The sequence below is a fragment of the Lissotriton vulgaris genome, chromosome 4_1 (genome assembly GCF_964263255.1).
Source record: "Lissotriton vulgaris chromosome 4_1, aLisVul1.2, whole genome shotgun sequence".
NCBI classification, from domain to species: Eukaryota; Metazoa; Chordata; class Amphibia; order Caudata; family Salamandridae; genus Lissotriton; species Lissotriton vulgaris.
The window spans coordinates 1,458,966,630-1,458,988,435 of NC_141691.1; the positions used below are offsets into that span (position 1 = coordinate 1,458,966,630).

General features: G+C 45.6%; 1 protein-coding gene across 3 annotated transcripts in view; it reads right to left on the reverse strand.

Moving 5' to 3' along the window:
* TRAPPC8 (trafficking protein particle complex subunit 8) overlaps window positions 1–21,806 on the reverse strand; it is a 1,294,567-nt gene that overhangs the window by 1,007,442 nt on the left and 265,319 nt on the right. For all 3 annotated transcript variants that reach the window (XM_086965686.1, XM_086965689.1, XM_086965688.1), the window contains one exon: window positions 304–460. In XM_086965686.1, the coding sequence (XP_086821812.1) occupies window positions 304–460 (157 nt within the window). The remainder of the gene's footprint in view (window positions 1–303; window positions 461–21,806) is intronic.

Sequence of the window (21,806 nt, forward strand, 5' to 3'; positions counted from 1 at the left end):
CTGACGTCATCACGCCGGCGTGGGCCTAATATGGGGTCGGTGACGTCAGACGGAGTCGCGCGCGATGCCGTGCTCCTGTGACGTCGCCCACGACGGCGTGCTACGAAGAAAATTTCCGAACGTTGCTGACGCAAGGGGGATATTCACAAGGTGAGGAATCCACACGGCAGATGTATCTATCAGAATGGATCATTTGAGAATATGCACCGGAAATTGCTATTGGGAATGTTTTTTACACAAACCATGCATTCCATAAACAAATATGCAAGTGTATGTCACAACCACAGCTCACAAACTAAGTACCTGGTTTTGAATACTATTTTTCTGGAGATACTGGCTCCAGGGGTCAGGTATCTGCTCATCTGTTCCTCTGTTAGTAGTCATTCGAGAATTAATTTTGAGTAAATAACAGCCCTGAGTTCCATATTTCTGTTTCATCTCTTCATAAATAGAATCAGCCCTAAAAAGGAAAAGACATTAAGGGTGAAATACATCTGCATGATCCATAAAACTCCAGCCAAATTGGTGTTGTGGTAAAGATCTCAAATTTATGAAAGTATCACATTCTCCAGATACATCTATGTAACTATGACAACAATTCAGCGAACTGCCTCACATGAAATCAAAGACAACACAATAAATAAATAAAATAAAACACTACTGATGCAGTAACTCCAATTAGATTTCTTGAACAGCAGCTTCAATTTCGCTCACACATAATAGACACATGGCAGTGGTGGTACATCAAAGTTCTACAACTATACTTGACTGACCATAAAAGAGGCTGCCATGCAGACCGGATCTCCTATTCAGTTTCGGTAGCCAGATTCTACAGACCAACATTCCATCACTGAACTTGGCAGACTGGCTCCTGAACTCTTGCAGTATTGTCATTTAGAACATGAAGAAGATTGCATAAACATCTTGAGAGAAGCTAGCCTTCCTTACACAAGAACGATCTATTCCTGTAAAGGAAAGAACTTCTGCATCTAGAGCCAACAAAACAAATTGCGACCAGAAGTCAAGAAGGCAATTCCCTACCTTTGTTATTTGCAGAAGTCTAGACGGCAGTTTTCTTCTATAAAAAAGGTACATTTAGTCACCATAACTGCTTACAGGGGAAAAAACATCACAAACTGCTTTATCAATATCACTGTTAGAATTTTTTTTTTAAAGGTCTTAAGGTTTATCTTCCTTAGTGCGGCCTTCTCCACGCCATGAGTCACCGGCAGGGCGTGCTCATGACGGCGTGGTGCCGTCATGACCCCGCCTGCTCATTAATTCGCCCGCACAGGCGGGGAATTAGTGCCGCGTGGGCGGAGCGGCAGAGGCATGATGGCTCTGTGCCGTCATGAGCACACGCTGACTGTGACTCATGACAGAGTGGAGCCGTAATGAGCACGGAAGGGGTTAACCTCTTGATCTCAGTCTTTGTAAAGGAAGGGCTTACTATTCTATTCAGGGTTTATGAATAGGGCCACTTCAATTATGTGGCAAGGTAGGAACAAATCATGCATTAGAGATGTGTATATTATGCAGCAAGAAAAGGCAACTAAGGCAGCATGATGGAGCACATTTTGAAGTGGTTTTACTTCACTATTTTACACATGTTAACGCTGTATGGTCAAAGGTTTCACTTCACTAACATGCCTTCAGCACCAAGATACAGCAGTCAGCAACTGACTCTGAGCAACAAAAGGTCTTCAACTGCTCAGCAGTACGCATGATAGAGTTTTTAGGGACTGTTGATACGTTTGAGCTAAGGGCCACTTATACAACAATGTTCCAAATGCAGGATAAGCACTGTAAAAACATCAAACTTTCTCTAAGTGACTGCCTTTGGAACACTTGTATTTATGGTCTTCACAACCCTATTTTCATTGGAATGCTCCTTTACTCTGAAGTTTGAGCTAAAAGCATTTTGTTGTTGTTGTTAAAATCTGCAAATTTTGAAGAAGAAGATCTCCGTGGCAAGTGTGACAAATCAATACTTATATAAAAAGGGCAGAAGAACTGCATAATTCCAGTGGCACTGCTTATGTCTAATAATTAAGGTCCCTGGATTAGAAATAATAGTTAATTACTGGTAATCCCAGTTTTCCTTCAAGGGAATCTTCGTGATACCTATCCGTAATAATCCCTTCTCCTCGGAGAGAGCAAATGGAACTATCCTGTTCTACCATGATCCTTCATCTTTGCGAGAACAAAAAAGAGAGAGAGAGAGCTGGCTCAACGGTTCAACTGCTACTTAAAGTACATGAAGGGATACTGTTGGCATGCAACAGTTTTCTAAGCAGTTAAAGCTTTAGTCTAATAGTGGCTATTTTCACTCACCCTTCGTTTAAAAAAGGTTTGAGAAAGAGTTTTCTAGGGACTCGGTATTTTCTATTGTTATTGTTATTGTATTTCTTATATAGCGCCAGAATCGACCCCCGAAGGGGTATCTCCGCGCTTGCCTTGGGAACCCGTCCTGGTTTTTCCCTGTGAGATAGCCCCTACAGGGCATCCCCAAGGTGAAAGCCAGGCATCCCGCCGCTGGGGGGCCATTGTGGAGATTAAGCAAGCTTAATGCCCAGAGTTGCAGAGTGTGAACCCATGATTAGGTCAGGCACCTAAGCGAGAATTATCGAGTCCGTGGACATTTGAGCTCAACACCCTGCCGCGTCGGGAATCGAACCCTGGTCCCGGGTCTGACCTCTGCTTCAGGGTCTGCCTGCTCTAACCAGTGAGCCACACTTCTATGGCTGTTCTAAATCATTTCCTTAGAAAATGTGCATTTTTTTTTCAAAATGAAAGCTTATATACATGCATGTATATATGCTTTGTAAAATGTGCTCCTGGATCCTGTGTGTGGACAGGCCAATTCAGTGTTAATGACTAATAATTAATATTCCTTGGGGATTTCCATTTGTACAACAACGAAAAACGATCGTGTTCGTTGCACTGCATGCCAATTTTCTTTATTGCAATCAAGTTCAAAGTACATCAGTTTTAACAACTTCTCACCAGAAATAATTCTTCATGCCAAAGTCCACTTATCGAATACTGATATTTCATACTCCCAGAACATTTTGGCTATTAACAAGCCCTTCTTCAGGGTGTGTGTTACTAATGTAGTTCTTTGTCTGAACGTTAGGCTTCGTGGGGGTCATGTTATACCAATGTTTTTGCTTCAATGTGTGCAGCTGTGAATCTGAGTACATATCGCAACATACGTGACGTGTCATGTGATGACACCGGACATGTTATACCTAAAGTCCTTGTTACTGTCCTTTCTTAAAGCACACTGCTGCTAGTAGGTGTGGCTCCAAAACTCAGTTACCATGGCTTCTGAAGGACTGAGTGTTGTGGCATCCTGGCTGAAATAGGACAGCAGCTACAGGGTGTATTACAATAAAAACGAAATAACATGGAACCAGCAAAATAACACAATGACTTCCATTTTTGAACCAGGACCAAGACACAGACACATGCCTGAATGAACTTATAGACACAGGGAGACTACATGCCATGTGAATTACATAGTTTTGTAGAATAGTTAGATCATTTCTAGCAACGTATTTGGATGATTATAAAATGAAAAGACAATTTATGAACAATGGTGCATGAAAATGATTAGATATGTAGAAATGATTTGAAATATGTACAATTTGGATAAAGATTTGCATTAGATGAAAATAAAAATTCCTACAAAAGATTCTGATTGAGTGAGAGGGTTGGACACAAAGAAAAATTAGTGTTACCAAATAAAGGGAAAATCAATGGTTGTGTGAAGGGAACTCGATCAATCTTCCTTTCCCCAAAGGGAATGTATAGCAGTAATAATTTCTAATCTATCCCTCAGGGAGTACTTTGTTCATTTTGCATAAGGAAACATGGCATGTGCCTTGGGGTCTAGGCGCAGGGGATCATCTTTTGCCATGGTTTTAGCCTTTCACGACTTACCCACAGGCCACTTAAAGGGTGAAAACCCTCAGATACAACTGGACATGAAAAAGAACTTCAGCAGGCTCCAGAGATAAAACCATCAACTGTCCAATCACCTTGCCAACAGAGTAGGCAAGAACCAGCTTTGGGTCGTGCCCAGCAAGCTCTGTGCTCAAGAAATGGCATTTACCTGAAAATAACAGCATTACCTTAGCTGAGATGTGGCAATGGGGGTGTTTTGCACTGTACTGATCATTTTAGATTAGCGAAAAATAGAACTTAAAGTCTCCTGGCACAAACATTAACATAAAAGCAACAAGACCTGCCTGCCTTCCATGTATGTGAGACTCTAACTCCCCACCATCAATGTTGAATGATGAACTCGGGGATGTACTCTTCATAACTGAAACATGGTTTACAGAAGCCTATCGCCCAGACATTTGGTCCGCCATTCTTAAAGGCTTTAAGATCATGCGGAAAGACTGTGTCTTAGGTAGACGGGGGGCCTTGCAATTATTCACGAGTGTCATATGCTCACCTCTCTGCTTCTAATAAAGCTAGTGGGGGGCCGAGATTCTAGGTTTCACACTATCCCTTGCTCATTTACAAGCCTCCTGGCCCCTAGAGAGGGTTTTTAGCCGATCTCTGCAATGTCTTGACCCCATTAACGCTTAATTTTGCACACTGCTTAGTGCTGGATGATTTTAACCTTTACATGGATTGTACGGAGGCAAGAGATGCTTCAATACTTCAGGAGAATCTTGCTATCATGGGCCTGGCTCAGTCAGTCTTTTTCCCCCACACACTCAGGCCGGTCATAAGATGGACCAAATTTTCACCTCTCGTCATCTTGAAGTGGACCCCCCCCACCCGTACCATTGGTCTGGTCTGATCATTATCTGCTCAGATTTCAATTACGTAAGTATATGAAATCTCCGGCTACTAAGGGCAACTTACCCAGTATGGTAGGGATCTTTCACAAAATTCAGACGGAGGACCTCTGTTCCTCACTTGAAGCCAACAAACCCTCCTTATCAGGGAATCCGGAGGTAGACACCGCTCGAATAAATAATTGGCTAGAGATCACAATTCTGGCTCTTGTCCCAGTAAGGAGGTTTTAGTGATACTGCCTTAAAAAGACCAATCCCTGGTACACCCAGATGCTAAATAGTCTAAAGCAAAATGTAAACGTCTAGAAAGTCAATGGAGAATTTCTCACTCTACATTTAAATAAATCGGAGTATAAAGAAAGCCTTATAAAATATCATAAGGAGATTAAAATAGGTAAAAAAATATACTTTATAGCTAAAATCTCAACTGCTGGCAACTGCTCCAAGGAGATCTTTAAAATAGTTCAATCTTTCACTACACCTGAAATAGAAACTAAATCTAAACCATCTATAAAAAATGGTGCAAACAACTTGCTAACTCCTTTCAGACAAAATTACCTCCATTCAACTGAGCCTCCTTTCTCCAAAATCTTACAATTGCGGGGATAAAGACAGTACGAAGGAACTCATAGGCATTGGGGAGAACAAGGAGATAGACCAGATTCCTCCAATGCCTTCCCTCAGAAACCTTGTCAGCTGTTTAGACTCTTTCACGCTCATTTCTCATTTCCGTGGAACACTCTTTTCTAGCCATAAGTCCGCTAAAATATGGCTCCCCCTCCGACCTAGGCCCTGCCTCAATTTTAGCTTGTGGAGCGAAAGATATCACCCCACAATCACCCCACAAGTGCATCAGTAATATGTCCCTGACACCAGCTAAGATGTCCTTGGTTTGGAAACAAGCTAACATTTTATCACTGTTGGAAAAAAAAACACAGGCAGATCCAAATGATCCAATAAACTATCAACCCATTCCCCTTCTCCCAGCCCTACCGAACGTTCTTGAAAAACATGTTAATCATCAGAACTCTGCACATTTAGAAAGCAATAATCTGTTGCATTCAAGTCAATCTGGCTTTCAACCTCACCAGAGTACGGAGTCAGCGTTATTGAAGTACTTGATTCCATCCGCCTTTGTACTGACAGAGGTGACAGAGCACTGCTAGTGCTACTCTACCTATCAGCAGTGTTCGTCAATATATCTCACTCCATTCTCCTAGCTTGTATACAGGCAATGGGGATCACAGGGTCGGTGTGGCAGTGGCTTGTCTCTTTTTTGGAAGACAGAGGGCAAGAGGCTGGTGCAACCCTTTTTCCACCACCTCCCGCAAGCTTAAGGTTTGAGTGCTAAAGAACAACCCAAAAGAGTGGAGTAATTTTTTAACATGCATGTATAACCTTATACTTAGTACAGGGGAAACCCCAAAGTCCTGGAAGGGAAGCATAGTAATCCCAATTCATACAAAAGGGCTCGAGACTGCTCCACGGGAATTACCGACAAATAGCTCTCCTAGATGCAACTGGGAAGATTTTTGCTGCCGTACTTCTAGATCATCTAAAAGAATGGGCATTCTCAACTGGCTCCATTCCACTCTACCAAGCAGGATTCAGACCCAAACACTCAGTCATAGACAATATTGCAGTACTTCAAACAATACTTGAAAAATACGTGGTAAAAAAATTGCAGGTAGTATATGCAGTATTTGTAGACTTCACCACTGCCTTCGACAAGGTCGATCGAGTCAAACTTTGGAACAAACTACAGAAAATGGGAATACCACATCTTCTCCATTTAATAACATCATTGTACTCTGGGACTTGGTGTCAAGTTCAATTGGGGAGGGAGAAGGGTCTAACCTCCCCATTTCCAACTCCAAACGGCCTGCGACAGGGGTGTCTTTTACCCCCCTATTATTCTCCTTATATTTGAGCGATCTACAAGAAACTCTAAAACAGGTCAATAACTTTCCGCCGAAGATTGCTTCCACCAAAATTCACTGCCTGATGTACGCCGATGCAGTAGTAATCTTGGATCTGACTCCCTTCGGTCTCCAACGAAACCTCACGGCACTCACCACATATACAGATGAAAACTATTTAATCCCAAATACCACTAAAACAAAAATTCTACCATTTACAGGAAAGAAAACTTATTGCAAATATAACTGGTTACTAGGAGGTAATCCATTGGAAATCGTAAAAGAATATATATATCTTGGGAGAACATTTGCTCAGACTTTGCGCAACCAGCCTCATTTGCAAAAAATGGGACATAAAGCAGATGCCCATACAGGGGCTCTCCAAAGACTTTACTCATCCACTGGTCGAAGACAATTCTCCTCCTTGCTCCAGGTTTATAATGCGAAAATTCCTGCAGTTTTATCATTTGCAATAGAACATATCCCAACAAAAGAATGGTCTCAAATAGATGTCAAAGAAGGGAAAATCCTGCGGAAGTTAATCAGGATGCCGCAAGCAGTTCCGGTTCAAGCTCTCAGGCTAGAACTATCGTTAGTTAGTTCCTATGCTAGAGGGATCATAAACATAATTAGATGGGCATATAATCTGGCTCACACAGATCCAGGAACACTTAGAGCACTTTTAAAAATAGAGACACTGGATCAAAACTATCGAAAGTATATATTTGGAAAAAACCTAAGTAATGCTTTTAAATTATCATCAGTCTCTCTAGAAATGTTAATATCTTGGACACCAGCCCAGCTGAAACTCTGCTTGAAGCATTTAACACCAAGGCTAAGCATGGAATTGGATATTCAACACTGCTCCAGGCTTTCAATGTACAAACAGTTAGCGGACACAATACTTTTTAAAAAAACGCAACCATATATCTTTTTTAATCTATATCATTGTGTAAGGCGAGCTATACTTCAAATACGGCTAGGAATATCACCGCTGAAATCATACACCTTTAAGTGGTCATCAAATCAAGGAGAGACGAATCTCTGTGACTTATGCAAGAGTGGGGTGCAAGACCTAGAACATGTTCTGTTTGTATGTCCAAGCGAGATCGTGGTAGCAGCTAGGAACAGATACATTACCCCGATCAAAACAAAATGTAATATAAACTCGGTCCAGATGTTGATTCCCCTCTCCAATGCTCCACCCAATGAATTTGTGTGTATTAACCTGTACAACTTTTAAAGTTTTTTTTAAATTATATTAATGTGATAATCTCTTTTAGCAAAAATTGAATTTGTATCGTGTATAAATTTGTTGTTCTCGTAAGAGAACTAAATCAAATCAAATAAAATGTCAAAATGAGTGCCACAGGGCTCCGCTCTGAGCCCAACCCTATTTAATATCTACATTTCTCCCTTGGCACCATTGGAGGAACTCTGGGGTGAAAAAATAATGCCATATGCTGATGACGCCCAACTCCTTTTCTCCGGGGGGAGGGGGGCTGGGGGAGGATGAGGCCTTCCCGGGAGAGAAATCCACAAGTGCCTAAATGCAACATTTAGTTGGTTATCAAATAATCAACTTAAATGTAACGAGGTTAAGACAGAGCTCCTTTTCTTTGGCTCGGAGGCCAAAACATCTTGGGAACCTTTCTGGACGAAGGAGGACCCCATCCATGTTATTAACAAGTCAGGTGATAAAAAACCTGGGCTTTAAATTCGATTAGCAACTTTCATTTCACACTCAAATCAACTTTGTGGTGGGTATGAGCTTTGCACTCCTTCGGGTCCTGAGAAAAAAAAATATCTCCTCTCTTTTCAGGCTAGAAAACAGGTAATCCAGGATTTGATTACCTCAAGACTGGACTATGGAAATTGCCTGTATGCAGGGTTGTACAAATACCCGATAGTCAGGCTGCAATTAGTTCAGAACGCAGCAGCACGTACCATCTTTGGGCTCCCACGCCACCCACATGTCTCCAATCTACTTCATAGCCTATACTGGCTTCCAGCTAGGAAGAGGATCACTTATAAAATACTGCTTTTAACCCAGAAAGCACTTTACGGGACAAGTTCTGGGTATCTTCAAGATAAAATCAAGCCTTACACTCCCCAGAGGAGCCTTCGCTCTGGAAATCTCTATCTGGCCATAGTCCCTCGGATTAAGAAGTCACTATCAATCAAGGCAATAAAGGAAATATCGATGTTCCGTTAAAAGTGTAGACTGTGCTCTTTTCCTCAGCTTAGGCTCTTCTGTTTTCCTGCATGCAGACAGCTCCATCACTATAGCGCCAGGACACTCCTCCGAATTAACAGCTGCGCTTTATAAATTACCTACATGCATACATGCACAAATGTTACAGAAAACGGGACGATCCAACCATAAACTAGAGTTCAGGCAATGTTCCCCTACAAGACACAAATACTAAAATATCAGAGACAAAAACCTGGTAATAATTATATAAAATTGCAAATATGTCTGAATTTATTGTGCATCAATTCTATTTATAAATACAAAAAATAATTTAAAACAAATCAAGGAAGTGACGAAGGGTAAAGAAGGAAAGCAAAAAAGTGAAATGTTGCACGTTTATTCACGTAGGAGCATGCTCTCCAAAGTCCTTGTGCCCCATTAAGGACTACCCAACCCAATGGCTACATCCAACACAGCTCACAGAGTTTGTTCAGCTCTGGCTCTGTGTTCAGGTGTCTAAAAAGGTGCTGGTGGACGAAGCTTCAACATTTATATACTGGTTCTTTCCATGGTCCATCTCCTGTTAACCTAGAAAGACGACTGGGGTCATACGTCCATATTTAGCCATTGCACTTTCAGAAATATCGTACGTATCAAGGTTTCAGAACTCATATCAGAGAAAAAAAAGTACCAACGGTCATCACAGCCGTTTTTAGCCGTCTTCTGCAATTCCCAGATTCTTCATTCCCAGATTTGAGTTTTCCAAGACAATTACACCCAACACTACGTCCTTTATCGGATTCTTCTTAAAGTCTGTACATCGTGCACACCTTGTGAAGTTCACATGCTCACTGAAGATCTAATAAGGCCACCAACACTTTATTTTGCACAAAAGGCGCCCCAAGTTTACTGTGGGAGAGCACCCGGAGCCTGTTTCACCACTTTTTGACACATGCACAAAAGTTGATGGGATGTCCCCAAACACCTACCAGGAGTCATGCTTCATCGTTGGACAACCTCACGCTCTCCAAAACCCCGGTTTGATGGAGAGAGGGCCTGCACCTTCGAGGCAAGGAGGCACTTTGAATGCTCTTATGGAGCTAGGAATCAACTATACAGCTAAACAACCAGTGTGGTAAACTGGAAAGGATGTTACATGGTGGAGTACCACTTGGTATTAAAATGGACGGTTAAAAGCTTTTTTTTTAAAAATATTTTATTTTGAATTTTTTAGCAAGGTATCAAACAATAACCCAGAGTGTACATACCAAAACCCCCCTCCCATCCCACAAATTGTCAGTAATTCCTTACGTACTCCATCGCGCGTCCCCCCACACTTAAGCTAATACACAGCCATTTAGCCAACAACCCATTGAATTGAGCAGGCGGCACTTCTAGTACATAACATGCCTAACATATGCAATCCAGACAGTTTCCACCCACAACTACTCTGGTATCCCTGGCTCTAGCCTCCTAGGTTAGAAGTTTACTCAATGTCCCAGTTAAGTCGCCTCTGATCCCAGACGGTCTCAGACTCCCTGTGATTCTGTGTCAGCGGTGCTATGCCCTTTATCCGCCAAATAAATTTGGTAAAGCGCCCAAAAGTTCTTGGGTCTACTGGTGGGGGGCGGGGGGGGAGTTCACTATAGTTCTCGGACTGTGTACAACAATATATCATATTGTGTGCCCATCTTTTGGGTGTTGGTGCAGGGCCCCTCATCCAGCAGCATGCCACAACTCTGCGCGCTATTAATAAACCCATGTCTACTAGTATACGCACAGCTTTCGGCAGCTGTTTGGTGTATCCTAGCAAAGCCATCGTGGGTTCTGGTGCGATGTCAAGTTCTGCCACAGCGCTGATGTCAGCGAAAATCTTCTCCCAGAAGTCCCATATTTTAGGGCATTGCCACGCTAGGTGTAGAAAACCCGCATCAGGAGCGTGACATCTCTCACAGTCCGCTGAGGTTCTAAGGCCATACCTGCAGAGCCTGGCTGGCGAATAATATATTCTATTTAGGAATTTAAAGTGAACCAGCCTATGCCGGCCATTCAACGAGAGCTTCCTAGTGTTGGTGCAGTAGTATTGCCACATGTCATCGTCCAATACCGTTTGTAAATCTAACTGCCATGCCAGTCGTGCCTTGGTGTACGTGTTTTCTCTAGGTGTCTGCGCCAGTGCGTATAAATGAGACAGCATTTTCTGGGGAGAAGTGGCTTTAATAACGTATGTGAGTTCTCTCACCTTTGGAGGTTCTGCCATGTCTCCTCCTAAAAGTTCAAAAAGCGCATGACGGTGGAACCTCATCAGGAGTGATGATTATTCCAGGCCAACTACTGCCTGCTCCCAGGACTTGAAAACTCCATCATTGAACAGGTCTCCCGCGACCTTGATGTTCATTTTTTGCAGTTCAGTTACCACCCCTTTCTCCCGGAGAGGAGGCAGCCACTTGGCCCAATCAATAGGCATAATAGGGGAGTATAGCAGTGCACCATGTTGTGTCTGCAAAAGACAAAACCATGCTTGATTCGTGGTCGAAATTGAATCTAGTATTCCAGTCCTACGATCAGTCGGTTCGAAAATCGTATGAGGGAGTGAAAGAGGCCGGGCGAACAGAATCTCCATTTTCACATGCGGTATGACTCGGTTTCCGGGAATCCAAGTGTGCAAGTGAGCAGCCTGAGCTACTCTAATATAATTCAAGGTCAGGCGCACCAAGCCCTCCCATGGAGTAAGGTAGTGTGAGGAGCGACCATTTCGCACGGGGCTGACTGCCTGCCCAAGCAAGTTTTGTCATCAATTGTTGTAGCCGTTGGAAGAATGACTTAGGGAGGATCATCGGGATGGTCGTAAACAGGAATAAGAATCTGGGGAGCACAACCATTTTCGTAATGGCAATTCGCCCCAAAAGTGACAGGGGATCCTGCACCAGGTCGCTACATCGTCCTCCAGCTTGCTGAATGCCGTTCCATAATTAGCTCTAAATATGATCTCATGATCTGTATGTAGATGCACCCCCAGGTACCTGATCTCGTCAGTTGTCAGTGGAGCGGGTACTCCATGGTAGTAGGTTGTGTGACAGGAGTCAGGGGGAATGCCAGTGACTTCGACCAGTTAACTTTTAGTCCAGATAATGCGCCAAAACGGACCACTTCCCTGAGAACAGAGGATAGGTTGGCATCAGGGTCGCGGACATATAACAATGTGTCGTCTGCATACATTGACACCACAATCTTCTAGTTTGGGACGCTTATGCCTTCGTTTCCATGGTACTCCCGTAGAGCGCAGGCCAGGGGTTCAGCCACTAGGGCATATAACAGAGGCGGGAGTGGGCAACCCTGCCTGGTGCCCCTTGTGATTGGAAACGAGTCTGTAACCAAATCATTCAATCTGAGTCTAGCACGCGGGCGGCAGTACTGCGCTCCTTTCATTTGAAGGAAAGGTAGTCCCAGGCCCATGCGCAGCAAAACCCTCCTCATGAACGTCCATTCCACTGAGTCGTAGGCTTTTTCCATGCAAGGAAAACCGCCAACGCCTTCCTATCCTGTCGGACATGCTGTATCGTGCCTAGAATTGTCCGAATATTATATGACCAGTTCCTGCTTGGGATAAATCCCGCCTGCTCTGGGGCCACCAGTGGGGTGCCAGGAGTGCCAGCCGAGTGGCTAACACTTTGGCAAATAGTTTTGCGTCTACATTGAGTAAGGAGAGAGGCCTGTAAGAACTACATTCCTCCCTAGGTTTGCCCGGCTTCAATATTGTCACAATAAGAGCCTCTATCATCGACTCCGGAATACTACCCACCACACATATATCGTCAAAGAGAGCAGACAGGTGTGGGATAAGTTGGTCCTTGAAAGCTTTATAAAAGCCCGCCGTTAGGCTGTCTACCCCTGGGGCACTACCCGACTTCATGCCAGCCAGAGCCTCGGATATTTCGTCTTTCTCTATGGGGAGCATAAGGAATTCCCTGTCTGTGTTGGTTAGCACATGAATATCTATATGGCCAAGATAGTCATCAATGTGGTCATCGAGGTCCCAACTTTTTGACGTGTACAGGTCTGCATAGTAGGCCCTAAATTCCTCAGCTATGACAAATGGATCAGTAATGGCTACTCCGTTAGAAGACTTTATCTCTGTGATATGCTGTCGTTTTTTCGTCCCTCCAAAGATCCTGGCCAACAACGCACTAGGTCTGTCACACTCTCCATACACTCTAGCCGTTGCATACTTCCCCATATGCCTGATTTCCCTGTCAGCTTCCTCATGATATTAGACTAGTAGCTTTTTGATTTCATCTCCCACCTCCCCATCTGCCTGTCTTCTTTGTCTCTCCTCAAGGGCCTCTAGCTGTTTCTCAAGGTCTCCAGTTTCTTCCTAATAGATTTGAGCACTCCAGAGTGCTTCGACATTGCTACTCCCCGTATATACACCTTAAAAGCTTCCCAGACAGTTTGAAAGCTCTCAACAGAGCCTAGATTAGTAACAAAAAATACATCAATGGCCTCCGCCAATTCGCTCCTAAATACTGGATCCAGTAGGGAGTATGGCGGGAACCGCCAGGTAAAGGGCGGGATGGACCTGCCCGGGGCTAGCAGCTCAAGGAGTACAGGAGAGTGGTCCGATAGTGTTCTAGGGAGTATTCTACACTCACTGATAACACCCATTCTGGAAGAAGGGACTAGCCAGTAGTCTATCCTGGTATGTATGTCGTGGTACGCAGAGTAATGTGTATAGGCTCCCCGCTGCGAGTTACGGGATCGCCAGGCGTCCTCCAGGCCCAGGCAAGTCATGGCGTTCTGTAATTCCACTGCCGCCGCCGATGGCTTACGGTGCGGGCCAGCTGACTAATCCAGGGCGGGGTCGTGAGTGAGGTTCATATCTCCTCCCCACCAAAGGTTGTTCGGGTCGCATTGTCGGGCCTTGGCCGCCAAGGTCCGATAGAAAGTAGAAGAGTCAAAGTTAGGACCATAAGGGTTAACAATTACCAAATTCAGGCCAAGGCCAATGCATCTAGAAATGACGTATCTACCCTCCGAATCAGTCTCTAGGGTATGCAGTGTTAGCTTGGATTTCGGGTTCACCCATGTCATGACACCCCTGGCGTGTGTAGTGAAGCCCGCAACAGCTATATTCCCCACCAGACCCCTACATTTCAGCATCTGACTGCTAATTGGAAGGTGAGTCTCCTGGATTAATGCTAAGTCTATACGGTGGCGCTATAGATAGCCAATTACTTTCCTGACCTTTCTATGGTCGTTAAGACCTCGCACATTCCACGTGAGTGTCCTAAGTCTGGGTGCGCGTGTGGTATCTGCGTTATACGCCATTCTCATCATTCATGCAATTTGTGAGTGCCGCAGTTATGAACACCACCCGAGTGGAAAGTGTGAGCCCAGCGTAAGAGGGAGCTTGGTACGCCTTTCTGTGAATGACTAATCTTTCCCCTCCCCAAACATCTCCACCCCCCACCCACAGCAGACCAACCCCAACACAGCCTAGCATGTCAATATCCCACCCCATTTTCAGTCCCATGATAACTCAAGGAAGCCCCCAGAGGAGCTACAGGTGCACACAGCGCTAGGGCCGAGGTTGCCAGTAAATCAGTTAGTAACTTTTGGCAAGTTCTGGCTTGTGGACCACCCCAAACGCCACCGCCATGTGTGCATATCTCGACGTGAACTATTATAGCACCGTTAAACAGCTCCAAAGCAGTTCAGCTGCAGTGCACAGTCTCTACGAAATGTGTCAGGATGAACCCTTTACCCACCCAACAAGACGAATTATGCATAAACGTGATGTCCGTTGTACTCACTCACTCATTGTCTAAAACTATACTGATCAGAATTATCTCACCCTCAGGCCGGTACAACTGTTCTCTTGTGAGTGCACCGGGTGCCTGTGCACATTCCTCACACAGTAGCGGGGGAGGTGTTCATATCTGTTCCTAACTCCAAGTCCGGGCTGCGTAGTCATTCCCGTTGCATAGTCTCGCCATAGAGCATGACCATCACACTGCTTGCCGCCCTCAGTCTTGTTCCTCCAGTTGGCTGCTGCTGCCCTCTCCATTCTTCTGACCGTTGGAGTCTCCACGATGTTCTTTAGTCCATACCTTTAAGGCTTTGTGGAAATCCTTCAGGTCCGTGAAGAAATGCGAATGGCCTTGCCGATTATTTCTTAACTTTGCTGGATAGAGCATGGCATAGTCAAGTCAGAGGTCACGAAGCCGCTTCTTGTAGGGGGCAAAATGTTTGCGTTCTTCCTGTACCTTTGCTGTAAAGTCCGGATATAAGGAGATTTCAGAGCCTTCAAATTGTAGGGTCTTCTTTTCTCGGGCGATCCGCACAGCCGGGTCCCTATCCCTGTAGTTCAGCAGCTTGGCGATGATAGGCCTCGGGGGAGCCCCCGGGCGAGGGCCCAGCGCGCGGTGTGCTTTCTCGACAATAAACATTGGCGAAAAGGCGTCCTCACCCAGCAGCGTGGTACGGAGTTTTTTCAACAAAGATTTCCATTTTCCCAGTTTGTGTCGTCTCGGAAATTCAAGTAATCCGTATGTTAGAGCATCGTGAGTGGGCTTCCAAATCCTCCGATTTGTCCTGCATCACTTGCAGAAGCTTGCCGATTTGTTTGCGGTCCTTATCTAGTTCCGTTTAAGCCTCCCCTACTTCTGTTATGCGCCGCTCCGACATGTCCAGGCGTTCCACGTGCTTGTCCACCCGCTCCGCCATGCGATCCATTCGATAGGTGAGGGCATCAATCTTAGTGCCTATGGAAGCCATACTGTCTTGCAGGCCCTTCTCCATCGTAACCAACAAAGCTTTGATATCCGAGTATATAGTGCCTTCAGCGCCTCTAGGCGTGGGTGCAGTTTCCGCCTCCTGGGCCTCAGGGGTTTTAGTGCGGCGGCTTTCAAAGGGGAGTTTACTTTGCGTCTTATCCCCTTTGCCCATATTGAAGCCAGGCCCCGTACCACTGTCAGGACAATCACCTCAAGGCTACCAAAGCCCCACACAACGGGCAGCTGGGCTAAAATCACTCTTATCTCGCCTCACCAGCAGTATTTCACTATTGTACAGAGCATGCGGATCGCGGCAGGCCTTCCGAGATCAGAGAGCGGTCCAATCCCCCATGAGTGTCCGTCTCAAGGGCAGTAGTCTCCTGCACTCCCTCGAAGCAGTGCATAAATCCGTGTTACGACTAGGCCCCAATAAATATCAGACTTGGTGGGACCTCACTCCCCAGCAGCATGTAGGCGCGTCAGGCCGCCTCACCCCAGCCGGCGAAGACACCCCACTCAGGCGCGCAGAGTCCGCTACAGCCCCCGCGGCCCCGATGCCAGCAAGGGCCCGCGATCAGCAGTGCGATTGTGAGTGCAAGGACTGCCCCAGACTGTCTCCTCACATCCAGGGAGGGGCCAGCGGCCAGCATGGAGCTCCACAAGTGCAAGTGAGGGGAAGGGGGGGGCAGCCGATTGTGGGCTCCTCAGAAACCTCCCGCTCACCTCCAAGTTGACCCCCTAGAGTGTCTGTGCAATGTCCGCTGATGAGGTAGAAGGCAAGGGGGGCAGACACACGTGCCAATGTCCGCTGAAGCGGCGCCCCAGGTCCGTCTCTCTGGCCTGCAGCGGAGGTCCGGCGCCCGCCGGATCGTAGCCTCACAGGATATCCGCACGTCGAAGCACGCCAGTCGGCGTGCGCCCAAATCGAGGTCGCGGATCAGCGGCCCCGCGCGCCAAGAGCCTTGTCCCTTTCTCTGGCAGCTCTGAGCGCTTCAGAAGATCCCAACGTCAGCTGCACCGGAGCTCCGAGGGGTTCAGGAGTAAAGTGGTGCGGTTCAAGCCCCGAGGGCACCGTCAAGGAGGGATTTATGCAGGATATTTCAGGCGATGGAGCGGAGCTTAGGGATCAAGTGTCCGCCATTGGCGCTGGCAAGCTCCGCCCCCCATGGACGGTTAAAAGCTAGCAGATAGAAACTGTGTTGTAGCCCCAGATGGAGTTCTTCAGGTGCTCTCCCGCAGTTCACTTCGGTGGCCGTTCAAGAAAAAAGAAATGCGTTACTTACCTGTAACTGCAGTTATCCAGTATTATGGGTGTCTTTCATAGATTCACATGCCTGAATCATTCCCCGTCGTCGAGATGGGAGTCCCGGTAAATAAAAAAGTAATGTCCTATAGACATACATAGAGAAAAGTAGGCCCAAGGGCCTTACCTTAGTAGCCTATGTCCTTTTGTAAAAAGGACTAAACTCTAGAAGGTAGCCAATCAGCTACCACCTCCCTCTAGAACCTTCCTGCCAGGAGCTTCAGTCTCTCAGATTTTCGTACGCACCAAGCTAGGTAGGCGTAATATGTAATAGAAAGAGAGAGAGGAGACCTTCCTGGGAAGGCGGGAGGGTTGCATGTGAATCTATGAAAGACACCAATACTGGATAACTGCAGTTACAGGTAAGTAACGCATTTCTTATCCAGTATTATGGGTGTCTTTCATAGATTCACATGCCTGAATCAGAGTAGCGAGCAATACATTATGCTCATTTGTGATGAGACAGTATAAGCAGTCTGAGATAGTACATATCATACGACTTGCAATCATCAACAAGTGAATATAAAAAGAAGAAAATGTGCATACCAATAAAGGATGGAGGGAAGAAGGAAGGCTCATCTCACTGGAATAGATGGCGAAGTACAGCCTGGCCCACAGCTGCATCCTGCATCAGTTCTGTATCCAGGCAGTAGTGCCTGGTGAAAGTATGCGGAGACTTCCAGGTCGCTGCCCTGCAAATGTCCAGAATGGGCACTCCAGCAAATAGTGCCGCCGATGTGGACACAGCTCTTGTGGAGTGAGCTTGAACTGTGGACTGTAGTGGTCGTCCAGCTTTATCATGGCAAAATTCAATTGCAGATGATATCCATCTTGAAATGCTTTGCTTAGAAAGTGGCATGCCTTTTCTTGGTCTGCTGAAGGCAATGAAAAGCTGTTTCGTTTTCCTGATATGTTTTGTTTTGTCTAAATAGAATTTAAGACATCTTTTTAGGTCTAAAGAATGAAGTGATCGTTCCACTGGAGAACTGGGATTCGGAAAGAATGATCGGAGGACTAGTGGCTCGTTTAGGTGGAAATCCGAAGGTACCTTGGGAATGAAGCGTGGATTAGTCCTAAAAATCACTATCTTCTCTAAATTGCATGAAGGGGTCTTGAATGGTAAGAGCTTGTAGCTCGCTGACCCTTCTTGCTGAAGTCAAGGCTAATAGCAGTGCTGTTTTCCATGAGATGTATTTGAGTTCAGCTCTATGGATGGGCTCAAACGGATGTTTCATTAACTGGTTGAGTACCAAATTAAGGTGCCAGGTTGGTGGAACTGTGCGTGGTCGAGGAAAGGATCTGTAGAGTCCTTTCAGGAATTGTTTAATTAATCTGTGGGACCATAGCGAGGTTCCTTTTGATGTTCTCGTGAAGCGGTAGATGGCTGCCAGATGAACTCTGATAGATGCATGGGCAAGACCAGATTGTGCCAACTGTAATAAATATGGTAGGAGCTGTTCCGGAGTGATTTGAAAGGGATGGAGGTCATTATCCCTACACCAAACACAAAAACGTTTCCATTTTAGTGAATAAGTTTTGTTTGTGCTATCAGCTCTAGCCTTTGCTAGGACGTTCTTGCACTCCTGCGGAATGTTTAGCTGTGAGAATTCGCTGTAGTCAGGAGCCATGCTGATAATCTGAGGGATTTCAGATTTGGGTGGAGTACTTGGCCTTTGGACATTGTGAGTAGTGATGGATGATGTCCCAGATGGATTGAAGGTTGGACTGAGAGGCGACGAAGGTCTGTGAACCAGTGTTGCCTCGGCCAGAACGGGGCAATGAGAATCAGTGTGCAGTGCTCCGTCTTCATTTTCCGAATGACTCTAGTTAGTAGGGGAAATGGCGGAAATGCGTATGCAAACACGTTGCGCCATGTGACTGCGATTGGGGATGCCAACTTGCGAAGTTGCGGCATTTGGCATTCTCCCTGGTGGCAAATAGGTCTATTTGCTGTTTCCCCCATTTTGCGAAAATGTCGTTTAGAACATTTTGGTTGAGTTCCCATTCGTGGGACAGAGACCTCTGTCTGCTCAATGCGTCCGCTATGACGTTGTCTTTGCCCGGGACATACTCTGCTGTGAGGTTGATGTTGTGGACTACTAGCCAGTTCCAAATTTTTTGTGATTCTAGAGATAGTGTCAGAGAACGTTTTCCTCCCTGCTTGTTTAGATAGTGCATTGTGGTTGTGTTGTCCGTTCTCACAAGCACTGCTGAGATTTTGATGCGGGGGAGGAAGGCTTGTAGAGACAGAAACACTGCCCTCAGTTCTAGGAGGTTGATGTGGAGTTTCTTCTCTTGGTCCATCCACTTGCCACTGATTTGCAACTCTTGAAGGACTGCTCCCCATCCTTCTAGAGAGGCGTCTGTAGTTATGATATGTGGAGTTGGAGGCAGAAGGAATGTTAGTCCTCGTGATAGGTTGGTGGAAGTCTTCCACCAGCGTAATGCCTTGGTGATTTGTGGAGTAATCACTATGTGGTCCTCGAAAGAGTCTGTACACTGAGTCCACTGCTTGGTCAGTGCCTCCTGGAGTGGGCGCATCCTGAGCCGGCAGTGAGGAATGAGTAGTATACACGAGGACATCATCCCTAGAAAGGACTTGAAAGTACGGACTCGGATGGTGTTCTTTGAGGTCACTGCATTGGCCATAGTAATTAGTTTCTGTTTCCTTTCCTGTGATGGGAATGCTGTTGCAGAGGTCGTATTTAGAGCTGCCCCTAGAAAAGTTATAACTTTGGAGGGTTGCAAGATTGACTTCTCGTGCTTGAGAGTCAGGCCCAGTTTGATGAAAATATTGAGACAGGAGTTGGAAGATATTTGCGCGCCTTTCATAGAAGGTGCTTTCACCAGCCAGTCGTCCAGGTAGGGGAAGACCTGGTGGCCTTGCTGTCTTAGGTAAGCTGACACTGAAGAGAGGCACTTAGTGAAAACGCGAGGCGCCGATTTTAGGCCGAATGGTAGGACACAGAATTGGTAATATTCTCCTGCTACAGCAAATCGCAGGTATTTCCTGTGGCGCCTGTGTATTGGGATGTGGTAATATGAGATCCTAATATTTCCTGAAGGGTTACCATCCTGAACGATTGGCTCTTTAGGAATGAATTGAGTGCCCTTAGATCTAGTATGGGCCTCCACTTTTTTCTTTTCTGTTGAATCAGAAAGAATCGGGAATAAAATCCTTTTCCTTTTTGAGCTGTTGGGACTCGTTCTAGTGCCCCTTTCTTCAACATTGATGAAATCTCCTGGAGGAGTAATCGCAAATGTGCGTGTTGGATCTTGCGAGGAGGAGTTGTTGGAGGGATTGAACTGAATTCCAATGAGTGTCCGTATTGGATTAAATTGTATCACCCATCGATCTGTTGTTATTGTTTTCCAATTGTGGAGGAAGTGTGATATTTTGCCTCCAATTTTTAAAGAATGAGATGGTTGAGGGGCTAGCAACTGGAAACTGTCATTGGCGTCCGCCTGTTGGTTTCCTCTGGTTTCTCCCTCTGAAATTTGTTTTCCCGTAGGAGGTCTGGCGACCTTGTTGCTGCTGTGGCTGTTGGTATTGCGATCTACCTTGATTATATGCGTAGGAGGATTTTCCCTGGTATGATCCTCTGTAAGAGGGCTAACCTCTGCCTCTGTGTCCTCTAAAGGACTGGTTTCTGAACTGTAAGGTGCCTAGCGCTCGTGCAGTATCCCTGTCTTTTTTGATTGCCTGAGGGCTTCATCAATTTTGTCCCCAAATAGGTGTTGTCCGTTATAGGGCATATCCAGTACCTTAGTTTGAATTTCTTGTCTGAAGGATGTTGCCTTGAGCCATCCCTTCCTCCTTAATACTGCTGCACCCGCCAGTTGCCTGAAGCCTGTCATTGCGACATCTACTGCGCAATCGATAATTTCTGATGCTGACATTTGTCCTTCCTTCAGGAGGGATTGGACTTCTTCCTTCAAGTCTTCTGGTATTTCTTTCAGGTATGGGACGATATCTTCCCATAATTGTCTATTGTATCTGCCTATTAGCGCAATTGCGTTCGCTATTTTGACAGTCATGGCGGACGTAGTTGAGAAGCGTTTGCCTATGCTGTCCAATTTCCTGCCCTCCTTGTCTGGTGGTGCTGACAGGGGCGAGGATGGATTTCTAGAATTCTTTTGAGCCGCTTGTGTGACTACAGAATCTGGTTTGGGGTGTGCATTAAGGCAGGTAGCTGCTGTTGATGGCGCTTTGTACTTTTTATCCAGTCTGGGCACTACTATAGAGACCGATGCTGGCGTTTGCATCAATTGCTGACCTTGCTCCCATATATGTTCTATTATGGGAATAGATCTAGTTGTCTTCTTGATCGGATCTTTAAAATCATAAAGAAAACAGTCTGTTTCTTGTGACTCTATAGCCATGTGAAATCTTGTGGCTGCTCTTTCCACCAAGTTGTGGAAACCTCCAATATCCACTGGGGGGGAATCTGAAGTCTGAGGTTCAGGTGAGGCTGGAGAATGAGCTATATACTCCTCATCATCCTTGTGAGAAGAGAGGTCATCCCGTACCTCCCCTTCTTCTGGTTCCTCTTCATCGTCATCCGATGACTGAACATTATGAACTGGTTCTCTCTCCTGAGAAAGATCTAGAGGTGGTGGCCTTGTTTTTGGAGATGAATGCGTTTTGGAAGATAATGAAGATTTCTCTTTTGGAGGTTCCGCAGGTGATTCCAGAAAACGTTTCTTGTAGTCTGCGATCAAGAATTGGAGATCTGAGACAATTGAAACTGGAAGGCAAACCATAGGAGTGACCTGTTGTGTATGAACGGTCTCTTC